Source organism: Balaenoptera ricei, chromosome 15, assembly GCF_028023285.1.
Source record: "Balaenoptera ricei isolate mBalRic1 chromosome 15, mBalRic1.hap2, whole genome shotgun sequence".
Taxonomy (NCBI): Eukaryota; Metazoa; Chordata; class Mammalia; order Artiodactyla; family Balaenopteridae; genus Balaenoptera; species Balaenoptera ricei.
The window spans coordinates 12,123,174-12,140,055 of record NC_082653.1 but is presented as its reverse complement, the minus strand read 5'-3'; the positions used below and the strand labels follow the sequence as shown (position 1 = coordinate 12,140,055).

General features: G+C 47.7%; 1 protein-coding gene across 1 annotated transcript in view; it reads right to left on the bottom strand.

Moving 5' to 3' along the window:
- Window positions 1-1,852: 1,852 nt before the first annotated feature.
- The window catches only part of KCNB1 (potassium voltage-gated channel subfamily B member 1), a 111,318-nt gene continuing 96,288 nt past the window's right edge, over window positions 1,853-16,882 (bottom strand). The window contains exon 3 of the mRNA XM_059898768.1: window positions 1,853-12,935. Within this exon, the coding sequence (XP_059754751.1) occupies window positions 10,923-12,935 (2,013 nt within the window). The 3' untranslated portion in view covers window positions 1,853-10,922. The remainder of the gene's footprint in view (window positions 12,936-16,882) is intronic.

Here is a 16,882-nt window from a genome sequence, read left to right as displayed (position 1 = left end):
AAATTTCACTTTTCAATATACTTTTTGGATTTTGAATTTTGTACCTCTTCCAGTGGTTCTCAACTGGAGGTGATTTTGTCCCTCAGGGGACATCTGGCCATGTCTAGAGACATTTTTGGTTGTCACAGCTGGGGAGAGGGTGTTCTTGGAATCTAGTGGGTGGAGGCCAGGGGTGCTGCTAAACATACTGCGGTGTGTAGGACGGCCCCCATCACAAAGAATGATGCAGCCCCAAATGTCAATGGTGCTGAGGCTGAGAAACCCTGATCTATGGAAAAAATAAAAGTTCCATTTTTTAAGGACAGTCTTTTATTCTGAGATACTATTTTGTGGGGGAGATTTGAAATATCTTTTGTTTTACTAGGAAATGGTGATAGTACATGGTCGTTACTTTGGCAAAAAAAAAAAAAAAAAAAGTGCCAGCAAGGCTTATATACTTCCCCAAACTGAACTGGCAATTTTATTGGCCTATGAAATTCTAAAGTTGGAAACTACTCTTTCCAGGCTTTGAAACGTAGTGGTTTTAAAATATGTCCACAAATTCTTCTATACTTTTGTCCTTATGAGGTGCAATTCCTGTTAACTTTTTTTTTTTTTTTTTTGGCATGCAGCATGTGAGATCTTAGTTCCCCAGCCAGGGATCAAACCCATGCCCCCTGCATTGGAAGTGTGGAGTCTTAACCATTGGACGGCCAGGGAAGTCCCCAATTCCTCTTATCTTGAGTATGAGCTAATGAATAGAATTTGGTAGAAGTGATGCTGTCTGATTTCTGAGACTAGGTCACAAAAGGCATTGTACTTCCTCCTTGCTTTCTCTCTCTTTGATCACTCACTCTGGGAGAAGCCATCTGTCATGCTGTAAGAACATTCAAGAAGTCCTGTGGAGCGGCCCACATGGTGAGGAACTGAGGCCTCCTGCCAACAGCCAGCAGGGATCTGAGACCTCTTGAGTCATGTCAGAATCAGATCTTCCAGCCTCAGTCCAGCCTTCAGATCACTGCAGCTGATGTCTTGATTGCAGTCTCAGAAACTGCCCCTAACCCCACCAGCCAGAACTACTCAGCTAAAGACCCTCCTGAATACCTGACCCACAAAAACTATGAGATAATAAATGCTTCAAGCTACTAAGTTTGGGGGTAACTTGTTACACAGCAATAGATAACTAATATAGAAATCATCAAGCCCTGTCAATCAAGGTGATCACGAAAGGGCAACGTATGAGCAGGGTAGCCTGTCCACAGATGTTTTTCTTTGGCTACTACAGGACCAAAAGAAAAAAACAGAATTAGTTGTTAACACTAAAAAGTTGGGATACTTCCCATAAAAATCAAGATTTCTGACTTCTCTGAAAAAGTCTGAGGATCTGGCATTGCTGGGCCTGCATCTCTGTGTGGTGACAACCAGCCAGAGATGAATAGAGTTCACCCCTTTAGACAGGGAATGTGATCTTCAGTTCGCCACACTCACCACTGCTCCCTCTGTGTCTTAGCTGGGTTGCTTTACTCAGTTATGTTACCTGCTTAACTTCTGTAGGCATTTGAGCTTATAAGTTTTATTAGGAGACATTTTTATGCGGTATCAAGGCTAGGAATACCCAGGCATCGTTGACATGAGAGTCAAATGACCAGAATTGGGGTTCCATGGACACAGCGTGGGTTAGGTTACCACTGCTTGCATATTGGGATGACAAGTCAGTAATATTTTCATGCCTCCTCTCTTTCAGATGAAGAGAAACAGTCAGCGCTGCTCTTCCAGGCCCCCAGGCTCTCCAATTCAGCCTCCCTTACAGATCTTCACACCCTCACCTCCCTGTGCCCTCCAGAAAATAAACCACCAAGCTTGTTTTCTCCATACCTTTTTTTATTGAACTCTGCAGACTCATTAAGGGACCATTTGCTTAGCAATTCTTAAACATTTGGACGTATTTTACAAGACAGGACAGCAGCTGGAGGTCACAATTTCATCTCATCACATGCATAAAAAGACACTGGGTTTTTTGTTGTTTGGTTTCCTCGTGTGTGTGTGTGTGTGTGTGTGTGTGTGTGTGTGTGTATGATGCTCATTTTCACCTTTACAGGAAGGACTAGAGACATCAACTGACCAGAGATGAACAGAACCCATGAACGTGACCCCGAGAAAAGAGCGGCTAAGGACATTGGTCATTTATGGCTAATGTGATTGGCCCCCATTATGGGTGGGGCGATCAGAATGGCTTTGCTGGCAGAAAAGCCTCAACCTCACGCCATGGTTCCTGGGAGAGACAGAGGGTCTTAGCTGATGGGATCAGGGAGCATGCTACCATGGGGGGGCATTGGGCTCAGAAAAAACGAAGACCATTGGCTCTAAAAGCTGGAGGACAGGCTGGCCCTGTTTTCCAGCTCAGCTCCCACGGCTCAGGGAATGCGATCCAGTTTCCAGATATCAGCTCCCACATTCCTGCCCCCAGCAAGTCCCAGACCAGGGGAAACTGTTACCTTGGACCCTTGGCTTAGCCTATTGGAAAACCACCTTGTAGTCTCCCATGGGCTAGTGTGAGCTAAACTAGAGCACGAGGCTGAAAATGCAGGATAGGAGGGTCAAAAGGAGGCTGGGCTGTCCCCATAGCCCCCTGGAAGTGTAGCTCTGAGAAGACCCTTAGGGCAGAAAATTTGACTGTCATCTTGACCCCTAATTGAGTCAAAGAACAGATGGCACTGATGGGTCTTACGGGCTTCAATGGGAGGAGCCTCCCACTTCTCCTTCCTTCCCAGTTAGGAATACCTCAAGCCAGGTGAGAACGAATGAACTCCTCTCTCCACTCACACATTCACTCATTCATTCATTCACTCAGAAGTCACTCATTTACACAATCACTCAAAAAAAAAAACAAAACACAGGTTGGGTGACCACTATGTGCCAAAGTCATATGTTCCTTGACCTTGGACTGAAGCCAGGACAGGCCTGGAGAGCAAAGGGGCCAGCTGCACAACCCAGCAGCTGCTGATCTTCCTCTTCCCCACCCTGCAGGCATCCAGAGCTCAGATGTCAAGCTCATCAGAGAGAGACCCCAAAGCCCTGGTGAAGACCAGGGAGCCTGAGCCCCGTTGTGGAGAAGTCCAGATCTCATGGGCATCTTCTTTTTTTTTTTTTAATTTATTTATTTTATTTATTCTTTTATTTTTTTGGCTGCGTTGGGTCTTCATTGCTGCGCGTGGGCTTGCTCTAGTTGAGGCGAGCAGGGGCTAATCTTCACTGCAGTGCGCGGGCTTCTCATTGCGGTGGCTTCTCTTGTTGTGGAGCACGGGCTCTAGGCGCAGGGGCTTCAGTAGTTGTGGCATGCAGGCTCAGTAGTTGTGGCTCACAGGCTCTAGAGCGAAGGCTCAGTAGTTGTGGCACACGGGCTTAGTTGCTCCATGGCACGTGGGATCTTCCCGGACCAGGGCTCGAACCCGTGTCCCCTGCATTGGCAGGCGGATTCTTAACCACTGTGCCACCAGGGAAGCCCCTCATGGGCATCTTCTTCTGTGCTTCCCTCCTTGTTTTCCAAACCTGGATCAGTTTAGGGAGGCAGGAAGTATGCAACAGTCCATGCAGGACTCTGGAGAGCATCCTAATGGGACAGAATTGGGAGTTTTCTTCATTTTCCAGAATTGTCATCTCATTGCAGCCAGCAACTTGAGCTATTTCTGTAGGGCAGAGCCTCAGAGGGGCTTGGAAACTGGGTTTTTGTTTAATTTTGGGAGGAAGGCAGATGCTCAGACTATCCATCAAAACCTATGGCCTTGCCTCATCCTATAATGAAGCAACCTGAGACTTCCTGGACTTGGGGTTACCCTGAGGGTGAAGCCCCACTTCCTCCAAGCCCACCATACACAGTTAGATGGAACTTTAAAACCTCTTTCGTCAAATGCTGTCCTTGGCGAATGTGGTATCCAGACTCACTTGGGAAGGGGCTACTGAGGTGGGAGAGTGGGCATTCAACCTGCAGGTAGCCGAAGCCTCGTTTTGTTATAAAACTAGATTGCAGCTGTCTCTTTCTTTTGGCCCTTCTGGACTTACTTCATTGGGTGGGGACTTTCAAGGGTCTTGAATGGGATTTCCTGTTTTATTTGCCAAAGGAAAAAAAAACCCTTTGGGGATGGTACCATTTGCTATTGCCTGGCCAGTTTGTTCATTAGGCAGCTGGCGAGTGGGTTAAGGATAATTGTATCTCTTGTACAGAAAGCCTGAGGCCTGCGAGGGCCCAGGGCCTGGGCAGAAGGACTGAAGCACCGTGAGAAGGCCACCCAAATGAGGGGGGGGGGTTGCTCCTTGGCTGGCCTGGGGGAGGGGAGCACGAGCCTCAACCCACACAGTGTGGTCCCTGTCAGGGAACTGGAGGTGGATAAGCGACCAACAGAGTCACTAAAACTGTCCAAGATGGGGAGCAGAGAGGATCAGGGTATCCTGCTGCCACTTCCCTCCCTGACATCCCCCCAGAAAGCTCCGCATTCTAGAATCTGAGTTTCTGCTAACTGTGCTCTCTGCCTTTGTCCCAGTGGCTTGAGCCTGTGCTCGGATGTTCAAACCACACACACGCACACGTGCATACATTGGAAGGGGGTGGGGCGGAGGTGCTGGAGAGAGAACTTCCCCAGACGTTCAGTTCAGTCAGCATGCAGTGCTAGGTTCCCTCAGCAACATCCGTTTTGTACATCAACTAGCCTGTCTTTAAACACCTGTGCTGTCAGAGAGCTCATTACCCAACAGGGCATCGAGTTCCATGGTGAGGCAGGCCCACCTATTAGAAGTGCTTCCTTAATTTGAGCCAAAATTGACTGCCCTGTCCCTTTCATGCAGGAGAAACTTTCAGAGACTGGCATGCAGACATAATGTGGGCAGGTGGGCTCTCCTTCAGGTGAACTGCATCCCCATCCCCGCCAACCTTTAGATCTTTCCAGGATCTTTGCAAGAAGGAATGGAGAGTTAGCAGTGAAGATGAGGGGTCACTCGATTAACAGAGTCCCTTCCAAATCCATGTCTTCAAGATGGCATTTTGGGGAGTTCAGGAGAAATTCCAGGTTAAGCCAATATCAAGGTCAGTGAATGGAAACCCAGACTACACAACTTCTAGATGAAAACGGCCACAGGCAAGGGTGTTTGCTTATCTGGGCATCAAACCTAGCAAATGACTGGGAGACAATTTTGTTGTTGTTGTTCTTGTGCAGTAGTTTAAAAAAAATCTTGTCTGTTTTATTTGGCTCTGGTTCAAACCAGATTACCAGGAATTTGGGGGTGGGGTGTGGGGGGGGAAACGCTTATTAGAATCTTAGTCCAGAATGACACATTTGTACTTCGGATGGTTTCCTCTTGGGGTTGACCCAACAGGGATGGCTCACTGCCATCTGGGGGTCCTGATTTGGCTCAGATCTCTGACCTGGGCAGAGGCCAGAGCCCTGTAGCTGACAGCGAGCTACAGGGCAGGTGGGATATGAAAATCTATAGGTACAAGATGGAGACTATCTGGGCTTACTTCATCTTCCTGCATGAGCTGATGGATGGAGAATCATTTCCTGCTGAAGATCCTGCTTCGTGAGATGTCCTCTGCCCACCCGAGGCCTGGAAACCGCCTGGTGGAATTAATTATCAGGAGAGTCCAGACACTCCCCGAGGCCTGGATAGGCGGAAGCTGGAAAAATACCACTGCCCTTGCCACGAATCTCTGGCTCTATGGAGCAGGCAGCTGGAAAGGGAAGGGGAGATGAGATGGCAGATTCTGGGGACACGTCTTCTCAGGATTTGGCTGCAAGCTTGTCTGGCCACTGTTTTTTGGTAAGGCTGTTGGAAATGGATTGAAATGAAGAACTGATAAAAAGTTGATGAGATCTGAGGCCCAGGGTTTTCTCTAAGTTTCGTAAGAACCTGAAAGTGCCCTGACCTTCAGATCCAATTGATGTCACAGGGGAGCAGGGCGCTGGGCGTGGCAGCAGGCCAGCCAAGAGGGGTTTAGGTGTCTTCTGAATCTCAGAAATGCCAGAGGGAGGTTTTCTCGCACGAGATTTTAGATTCCAAGATCTCTGGAAATGAACAAACTCAGTCCCTTTAGATCCCCAGAACGGCGTGGAGGATGAGCTAAACCAGCCCACATCCCATCCTGATTTTGAGGGCCATCTGTAGCCCTGCTTCCCCTGGTTTCACTCCTGCATCTGTGTTCTGGATTTTTAAGAACAATAAATAGAACAGACAGAATGAGGAAAGTAACAGGTCAACAGATTCTAGGCCTTGTGTCAGGAAATGCCTGCATGAGGAAGTCAGACCCCAAAGTCTTTCCCCACCTCCAGAAAATCAGAATCAAAAAGAAGAAGAAAAAAAATGATCCAAGGAGCAACAGGAGGAAATGAAGGAGACCAGAAGATATCAGCTGCGATTATGACCAACAATAAAACCCCTAAGATGTTATTCTGTATTACAAAAGAAGAAATTAGACTCAATGGCCCAATTATAAATTTGCTAAAAATACATATATATATATTTTATCTGAACAGAAAAATAGACTACTCTGAGATGCGTGGACATCCTATGATGTAGTCACGCATCAGATACTTCTAGAGCCAGAAAAATGGCAACAGAAAATGCAGAGGTAACTCTTATTTCTGGGTGTAGCCAGGGCTGGTTTGAGTCGCCCGGGTTGAGTGAAAGCATTTGGATGCTGTCATGTAAGCAGTGGGAGGCGAGGAAATTTTAGCTCAGGGCTGCAGGTTCTCCACTGTCCTGCTGGGGGAGTCAGGGGAAGCCCCCTTTTAACGCCTGCCAACTTCGCAGCAGTAGAAAAAGTCCTTTCTCAAAGGAGCACATGCTAGAGGCTTCTCACCACATTGGATTCAAAGTTACTTGACTGGAGGCTGAAGCCCGGGGTCATGTTACTTGAGACTAGTTGGCAGAGAAATGAGGAAAGGAGAGAGAGAGAGAGAGACACCTGGCATTAGTGACCCTTGTCCGGGGTGAATTTTAAATTTCCCCCTGCCCATGGACTATACACTCCAGCCATAACTTGGAGCAAGACAGAAATATACAACAGTTACAAACATCAACAATACATTACAGTTTTACAGAAGAGGATACGGTTCTGTTTTTTTCTCCTTAGAAACGTGGATCTTATTCAGAGAAAGGGCAGGGGTGAGGCTTACAGTTACTAAGACACGGCGGAGGAGAGGTTAGGAATCAGTCTGAAAAAGTTTGTATCACCAGCAATTCAAAGGGGCAAGCCAGGTGGGTTGAAAGGAAATGGCCTCCTCAGGATTTTGCCGTTTCCTCATCGTCATTTTCTTCCTTCTTGATCCCCAGTGCTTTTAGAGAAAGGGGCTTCACGGGAATGAATGTTCTTTCCTCTTTTTTCTTTCCCCATTAAGTGTGCTTAAGGTAAAATTCCTAAAGAAGGCACTGAGAAATCTACTGCACCGAAGTCCTATTGTTCTTCTTTACCCCAAGGTAAAAAGGTGAATAAATGGACTCCTTCAGAGCTTTCCCACCTCTCTCTGCTGGTCGTGGGCAGTCCCCTGTGTGATCAGGTCACAGAGCTACCTGGTCCCTAGCCCTTTTTGATAATGGTGTAAGTTTGGTGGGGTTCTTGATGAGTTTTACTGCATTTGCCAAAGGGACCAGGCATCCATTCACCTCCGGTTCCTAGATTCATTTCTTTCCAATTCATTCATTCATGACTCGTTTTTTTCCCACTTTCGTTGGTTTAGGAATGGGTGGTACATGGACCATCAAGTTAAAGCAGTATTTGCCTCCAAACCATTGCTTTCCTCTCCTCCATCAACACCCGTCTATCAAGGTTAGCTTCTCACTGGAGACTCAGGTAGATATCCCAGTGCGCATACACAGGTACAGGTAGGGTGTACACATATTAAAAATCTGGATATGTTTCTTTTTGGCAGGTGGGGGCCTGGGAGAACTTACAATACTCTATTTTGAATCGGCACAGGGTAAAAGCTATATTCCTACAATACATCCACAAGTAAAAGGAAAACCCAAAACAAAACGCAATACTTTCTAAGCATAGTATATGCTGAGTTTCAGTTATTCTGTTTCTATAAGAACTCTATAGGACTCTGGCTATTAAGCCTGAAAAGGTAGGTTCTTAATGATACTTCTGAATTCATCCTTCAAAAGTGACTCAATAAAATGCTACTTTAAGTTCAGACAAAATACATGAGGAAGGAAGGGGTAGGTCCTGCATGACCACACAAGGCAGAAAGGGCCTTTGGTTAGAGACAAGGAGAGTTGCACCAATTGGTTATTAGTTTAAAAAAAAAGAAAGAAAGAAATCACTTCTAATCTGTACACTTCTCGTCTGCTTCAACCAGCAAATGAAATGCCTCGATTTGAAGAAGGGGTGGTAAGTTCCTTCTCTCTATATATGGCTATATTTAAACATGTTCACTTTCCTGATATGTAAAATAGACTATATTATTATTATTAATTTTCACAGATAGCATCAGCTCTAAAAAATCTGAATCGGAAATCACAACTATTTACTTTTATCAAAAAGCATTTGTTTGTTTTCCCTGAATTTTCACATTTGTGCTGATGGCGGATGTAAATGGTGATGGAAACAAAGAGACGTGAGATGGCCCAGGGAGGACTGTTCTGCGGCCTTTCCTCCACAGGCCCCCAGCTTGTACTGTGTGCTCAGTAAAGCACCTTGGGAGCTTCCTCTCTCTGGTGTGCCACCAGCACAGGATGACCTCATACTCCCTGCCCCTTAAATCCCTTTGCATTTGCTGCGAGAGTACTCCGAAGATACTTCCAGAGTCAAGATACTTTGTTAACGCAGCAGAAAACAGGACTGCACCCTCTTGGAGGGATCTACAATCCTTGGAGATGCTGAGAAGCAGTATGAACCGGGTGCATACGCAGCAGAGAACACGCGTTTTTAAGGGCAGTGGAATGATCCCATGTCATCATACCTGTGACCGGTTGCCCAAACTCATGCCACTGTGCAGAGGGCAGGCAGAATGACACCATGATGTCTGTGCACTGACAGGTGGATTGTGCCATTGTACTAACAGGCAGACCAACAACATATTCTATGAAGGACAGGGAAACCACGTTTTGTTCCATCAGGAAGACGTATGCCTGGCACTGTATTGAGGATTGGCAGATCTACGCTATCGTACTTGGGACCCCATCCTTCGAAATTGTATTAGGAGGACAACATCGGTTCACTGTACTAAAGACAAGCAGGTCAATAATGTGTCATCTTTACTGACACATGGGCCAACAGCTTGGCATCCTGCTAACCAGCAGCTCCACCCCGTGTTACTGACCTGAGGAATGGCCAACACCACCATGCTGTTGGACTAAAATCAGGCAGGTCAACGCCAGGTCATCAAACTAAGACAGGAAGACCAACACCAAGAGATAGACCAGAACCGCTCACAATGCACACAGATACTTATTGCTTTTGTCGGCACTGGCTGCATTGGTGGCTGCAGAAAGGAGAGCTGAGCTGTTAGTACAGACAGTGACACTGAAAACACACCAACACCTGGTTGACAAGAAAGAGAACAGAGTAAAACACCCAATGCCCAACCGTCCACTTCATTCTTCTGAGATGTTCCTGTTTGCTGTACACATGACTTTATAAGGGGCCCCATGCAGGGGCCAAGAACCCTTCCTGATGCAAGAGGGTTAAGGGGAAGCTTCAGGGCGGCAGGGAAGGAGCCCACAGACTTTGACACAGCAGACAGCAATACCAGCACAGTATCACTCACCGTGGCCAGACACACGCCTGGAGCAAAAACCCAACTGTAGTCCCAACAAGTGGCCCACGGGAAATCATGCTTGTTTTAAAGTGCAAGATGTTGACACTGTCCCTGGTAGAACCTATTTTTGAAAAACATAAAGTGCTTTTTATTTTAACTTTTTCTTTTTTTCAAACTTGAATATCACAGGAAACAAAAAAGAATTTCTATTATAGTAAATGCTTTCCCTGCCCCAGCAGGAAGTATTCAAAAGTCTGAACTGGGCATTTCAATTGGGGTTTTTTCTTTTCCTTTCGTTTTTTTCAGGTAAAAAAAAAATCAGATTTTATTCTGTTCTTCGGTAACATACAGTCTCTTTGCATAAGCTATTCTTCTGCATATTTGACGCTTGCATATCTTTTGAGTCTACACTAGCGATGTACAGAAAGCATTTTCCTTCTATAACCCTAAAGCAATGCTCAGAGTTCATACTGTTGGCTGAGTGCCCGCCTTCTGAACCCTTCCCAGATTGCCAGGGGGCAAGTAGAATTGAGTACAAGTGGTGCAACTCACCCTGATGATATCTCAAAATAAAATCTCAGGTACTACGGAATACTGAAGTCAATGAAGACATTTGAGGAAGGGTTTTGCGCTGGGATCGTGGCTTATGGTGCAGTTTTCCCCATGACACAAGCATTCCCTGTAGCCTTCTAACAGTGGGATCCATCCAGCAGGTGATGGACAGAAGTTCCTAGAGGTGGCCAGGCAACACCCAAAACCAAATTGGTCAACCCACTCTTTTAACACCAGCCACTTGTTCCGGCATCCTTCTCCAGCTGAAGCCAGGAGGGATGGAGATCTTGCCCTCAGAGGCTGTGATGGAAAGCCACGAGAGAAGAATGGGGAGTAGGTGGCCTTGGTTATGTCTAGAACGTGGTAGTGGTGGCTGTGAGTTCTGCTCTTGTCATCTTCCAAAGAGGGCCGTGGAGCTGTTACAAGGAGGCGCCATACCCTGTGGCTTGGCCAACTTCCCTCTGATGGACCTGTTAATGGCTCTCAAGGTTTTAAGGGAGGTTTCTCTGGTCTCTCTTCTTTCTGGGGGCTTTGCCGAGCCTTTCTGTCTCAGAGGTCATGCAGAAAAGCTCCACGGCAGGTAAGCTGAACAGCACTCCTCTTTGGACCCTGCCACAAGTCTCTCCTCCGCGTGGAGGTGGTTCAGATGCTCTGATCCCGTGTGCTTCCGTGGGCTCCTCCCCCCGGCAACACGCGGACGTCGGGGCAGATGTGGTTCTCAAGCTTGCACTTTTCCTGACCACTGGGAGTTTTTCCAGTCAATGCTTCTGTAGAGTAAATACAGTTCTGCCTTAAGAACTTAGGGGAGGTGGGTAAGGGGGAGCTTTCAAAGTGGTTCTTCTCTGATCTTGTCCCGACACTGAACTTGGGACTAGTGTTCCCGTGGAGGCTCTTGGGGGGGCTGGAGTCCACACTGTAGAGCACTTGCCCCTCATCATCTGTGTCCGCATCAATGTACTGGTGGATACCTGCTTCAAAGTTGAACGCTATTGCTGTGTGTTTCTCTGGCGACCGGGGGGGTGTCCTAGCACTTGCTGTGGTGTAGATGGAGGACTCTGGACTCAGCACAGGCCTGTCCAAGAGTGTGGCACACTCCAGCCCAGCAACAGCTGCCGCAGCACCCCCCCGGTTCCTAAGAGGGTCATGGTACATCCCCAGAACGGGGACTAATGGTCTGGGATCGCCCTCCATGAAGTTGACTTTAAGTGCTCGAAGCTTCAAGGGGTTGGTGGTCTTCATGGAACTCTTGGGGCTCTCAATGAAGAAAGCAGAGGGATGGCTGGCATCAGGGGTGGGGTTGGCCTCCACAAACCTACTACCAGTGGCACCCAGAGCTCCCTGCCAGCCAACCTCTGGGGCCATGCCACCTCCAGTTTTGCTGGGGAGTGATGCCAAAGGGCTGTGGGAGAATCTGGTGGCTTCAGGGAAGTCTGTGGCACAGCTAATGAAGCTATCAATGCTCGACATGCTTCGCATGTCAATGACCCCTTCTGTACGAGTGGGCAGAGGGGCTACGGGGCTGGGGATGCTCTCCATTTCAAGTTCTTCCTTTGGTTTGCTCTGTGTTGCTGACTCCTTGGTATTGAGGATGGGTTGAGATTGTGTCTTGGCCATCTTATTGTACATGTCTTCCAACTGCTGGACGTTCAGGTGCTGAGGACTAGAAGACGATCTGGCCTTCTCAGGGGATCCCTGCTCCTTGGTTTCAAAGGACTTACTTGAGCTGGTTTCGGACAGTGTCCTCTTTGTCCATTTCCATTTGTTGGGAGACAAGTGATTATCTTGCACTACTTTGTCTTTCTGACCCACATTCTCTCCACTTTTCTCAACCACAATGTCCATCACCTCAATGCTCCGGGGGAATGCATCCTTCATGTTCATGGATACGATGCTGCCATTTCTCTTGGCTCTCTCCAGAGCCTCTCTCCGCTTGATTGCTTTCTCCTGCCTCTTCTGCTCCTTGTAGAACTCAGAGAAGTTATTGACAATGATGGGGATGGGAAGAGCAATCACCAGGACCCCTGCAATGCAGCAAAGACCCCCCACAATTTTCCCCAGGAGAGTCTTGGGGTAGATGTCTCCATACCCAACAGTCGTCATGGTGATGGTGGCCCACCAGAAAGAGGCTGGGATGCTTTTGAACTTGGTGTCATCCTCATCCTTCTCAGCAAAGAAGACAAGGCTGGAGAAGATCATGATGCCCATGGCAAGGAAGAGGATGAGCAAGCCCAGCTCGTTGTAGCTCCTCCGCAGAGTGAAGCCCAAGGACTGGAGGCCAGTGGAGTGACGTGCGAGCTTAAGAATGCGGAGAATACGCATGATGCGGAAGATCTGGACCACGCGGCGGACATTCTGGAACTGCAGCACGCTCTTGTTAGATTCAGTGAGGAAGATGGTGACATAATATGGCAGGATGGCCAACAAGTCAATGGCGTTGAGCGGGCCCTTGAAGAACTTCCACTTTTTGGGGGAGGAGAGGAACCGCAGCAGGTACTCCATGGTGAACCACGCAATGCACACGGCCTCCACGTGGGCCAGTTGGGGGTTGTCTGTGGTCTGGCCAAACTCATCAAGGCTCTGCAGCTCGGGCAGTGTGTTGAGAGACAGGGCAATGGTGGAGAGGACGATGAACATGATGGAAATGATGGCAAGGATCTGTGAGGAGAAGAGAGTGGAATTTAGTTATCAACCACCAATGGGATGGTCATCCTAATACTCTGGGTCTGCAGGACATTCCTCAACATTCAAGAGCATTTTCATAGCTCACTAATTACCTAATGACTGGATGTTTGAGCTAAAAAGATTATTTATTCAAATCCATTTATCATATAGACGTGGAAACTGAGGCCCAGAGAACTGAAATGATTTCAAGCTAATCATCAAGCCCAGGGGTCAGTCAATTTTTTCTATAAAGGGCCAGATAGTAAATCTTTTAGACTTTGAAGCCCATGAATTCTTTGTTGCAACCACTTAACTCTGCAGTTATAGCATGAAAACAGCCTTAGACAATACATAAATGAATGAGCATAGCTGTTTCAATAAAACTTTATTTTCAAAAACAGGAAGTGCACTGAATTTGACTTGCAAGCCATAGTTGGCCGTCTCGTGATCTAGACCAGTGGTTCATAACTATTATGGGGTGGGGTACCGCTTTCCCGACATTATACTAATGATAATATCAATAGTTACCCTTTATCGAGCGTTCATTGTATTCCAGGCACGATGCTTGTCACTTTCCATGCAATTCCTTATTTCATTCTTACAACAACCCCGTTAAGGACTGTACTTCCAATGAAAAGATGAAACCTAGGCTTCCAAAGCTAGTAAGTTGCAGAGCCAGTATTTTAACCTGGGTCTGTCTGACCCCAATACATGAGCTCTGAAGAATGTGTTAGAAATGAGATGAAAGCTACAGACCTTTTTGCTAAACGCTCAAGGTTTTGCAGATGATTTTCAGGGAGGCCTAGACATCCTGGTCTCATGTTATTAACTCCTGATTGTGACTATGAATTTTTGAGGCTAAGGATCACAGCTTAACTACCTTTGAGTCCCCTGGATCAAGAAGAGGGTTTGGTCCAGATGTTTGGGCTCTCACTGGATGTTTGTTGAATTTAATGGAACCTAGGCTAGTCTACAGCTTATGCAGAAATGCAAGCAGATGTAATAAATTGCTCTAGGGTCTTTTTTTCAAAAATACAAATCCAGTCACATCACTCTCCTGCTTAATAAATTTCCAGGACTCTTCAGGAAAAAATCTAAACTCCTAAACTTATCTATCAGCCCTCCTCCCCACCCCCCAAAAGCTGTCCTCTTCTCATGGGCTTGTGCCTCTGTTTCTGCTGCCCCTGCTAAAGGGCAGCGGGTGGGGGTGGGGTCTCCATGCTTGTATCATTTGATCCCGGCTGCTGAGTGGCCCAGAGATGGACAGAAAACCCAGGCTGGGCTGAACCAGTCCACCATGGAAGATTTGAGTTCAGGGATCCAGGGGTGAGTGGGTTATGGGGGTGGTGAGCCTCTGAATTAAATGGTCAAGTACAATCCAGGCCTGAACCAGCTTCATGATAAGCCCAAGCCTCAAGCGACTTTTCACCCACGTTGTAGGGGATCAGAAAAACCATTAAAAAATCAGAGAAAGCTGAACCTTTTAGAGAAGCCAGAGATTAAAGGGAAGAGGCAGAGAGAAGGAGCAGACAGGACACAGGAGATTTGAAAAGGGTGTAGAGGGCCACAGTTAAAAGCTTGGGCTCTGGTGTCAGGTTGTTTTGGATTCAAGTCTCAGCGCTTCCACTTCCTTACCTTTAGTCAGGCATTTAACTTCTCTAAGCCTCAGTTTCTTCATCTGCAAAATGGGATGATAATGACAATATCTATCTCAGAGAGCTGCTGTGAAGATTAAATGTGTTAACACATGCAAAGCACTCAGGACAGTTTCCAGCAGCACCTAGTGAATATCTAATAAATGTTAGCTGTCATCACAGGGGAAATAGCTCAGCCCGCACCCTGTCAGCCCAGACCACCCAGCCTCCGAGGGGCCAGCTAGTCTTTGCTTCTCGCCCTTGTTTTGAAACTGCCTGCCGTATCCTGAAAGTAAATGCCGCTGCTGCTCGGGTGAGCATGAGAGGGTTCTGTCCCCTGCAATAAATCCCTGATCAGGACACATGGTTGCCAAGTCTCTCTGAGTTTGACTCTGACCCCTCTCTTTGGCCTCTCCTGCCGCAGGTTCCCAAACTTCACGCTTCCCTAATCACAGGCTATCGTTGGTCAGTTCTGCAGGTCTGTGCCTCTTCCTCTCTGTCCAGTGAATTCCAATCCATCTTTTAAAACCCAGCCCACATGGCCCCTCCCTGCAGAGGTCATCCCTGGAGGGGCCAGCCACTCCATCCTCTGGGGTCCCTCGTCATTTTGCCAGCCTTGGGGTTCTTAGCACACTACAGCCTATTACAGGGGTGTGTGTGTGTGTGTGTGTGTGTGTGTGTGTGAATGTGTCCATCAAAGCCCAGAATCTGTGAGCTTTGGGGGGACAGGGATGGGTTCTGAGATTCACCTCTGCACCCTCAGCGCCTAGGGCAACGGGTTTTCATGGTGTTTCTTGGCTGTGGCTCAAGTTCATGGCCATTTATGGGTCCAGTGCCTTGGGCATTGCAACTTTCCTTGCCTCAGTTTCCTTATTTGTAAAATGGGGATCTTCCAGTAGTTCTTAACTGGGGATGATTTTGACCCCTCCCCCTTCCCTTGGGGACATTTGGCAAATCCTGCAGGAATTTCTGGTTGTCACGATTTGGAGGAGGGGTGATACTGGCAGCTGGTGGGTGGAGCCAGGGATGCTGTTAAATACAATGCACAGGGCAGTCCCCACCACGGAGAACGGTCAGGCCCCAAATGCTAACAGTACCAACGTTGAGAAACTCTGGGCTATACCAGTAGTCAGCCCCTCAGGAGCTGTAGAACGAGGGAAAAGAGCTGTCAGCACAGAGCTAGGCACAGAGTGGGTCTGACCTTACAGAGCAGCCAGCTGGGACCTCGGGCTGAGCCCCTGCGGTGGAGCTGCTACAGTTTCTGACTCCTGGCCCTGCGGGCAGCTGCAGGAGAAGGAGCAGATTCCTGGGGGGTCTGTTCCTTTAAGAGCTGGGAGATCTCGTTTCCCCCGGAGGCTGGCAGGGGAAGCCTGCTCCAGTTTCTAACCCCCAGACAACTCCAGGGAAGGCCCACATAATTGACGTCTGCTGACAGATTCATGAATTATGCACCCACCTATTGTACAGTCCTTAGCGCTGTTATTCTAAGGCGGGCACCCCCTCTTTGTACCCCAGAAAGTGCTCTCCCCTCCTGTCCTCTCAGCCTGAGGATGCTTAGGAAAGAAGAAAATGCAGGCAGAGGCCTCACTGCATCCTGGAGTGGGGTGTCCGCTGCTCAGGGTTGGGTTGGGAGGGTCAGAGGGTGCCAGGCCTCCTGCCCTGGCACATGCACTCATCAAATAGCACTGGTGCTAATGCAGTGGGACCTACCCTGCCCAGCCCTGCCCACAAGACTGCTTTCTCTTCCAGACCCGCTGAAGCCCTTAGGGTCAGGGTTACACTTCCTGACTGGGGAGCTCCTGAACATGAGTTAAACCCTCTGTGCCTCAGTCTCCTCATCTGTAAGACGGGGGTGGGTCACTGCAAGGTGGCAAAGAGAATTCAATGAATTCATAAGGCCCTTAGATCAACTTTTATTGCTTTTATTATTTCACAACATTATACTTATTTATAAGCTGGTTGGACTTGGCTCTGAGCAGTAGTGTTATTATTCCCACCTGGCTGAGTGGCCTTGGACAAGTCACTTCCTCTCTCTGAGACTCCATTTCTTTATCTCTAAAATGGAGATGAAAGTAATTGAGCACCTACCACATAACAGCCACTTAATATATATTTTATGTTATTAAATTATTATTTGGATAATTTATTGTCACCCTTACCCCCAGCCTCTGGACTGGTTGCTTCTGGAGGTCCAGGACTAGGTTTGTGGACCTCAGTGCCTGTCTAAGGCAGCAGACATCCTCTGAACAGTCTTGAACCCAAATGAACAGTGTTGATTTGGTCTCTGGGATGGGCTGCAGGGATGGG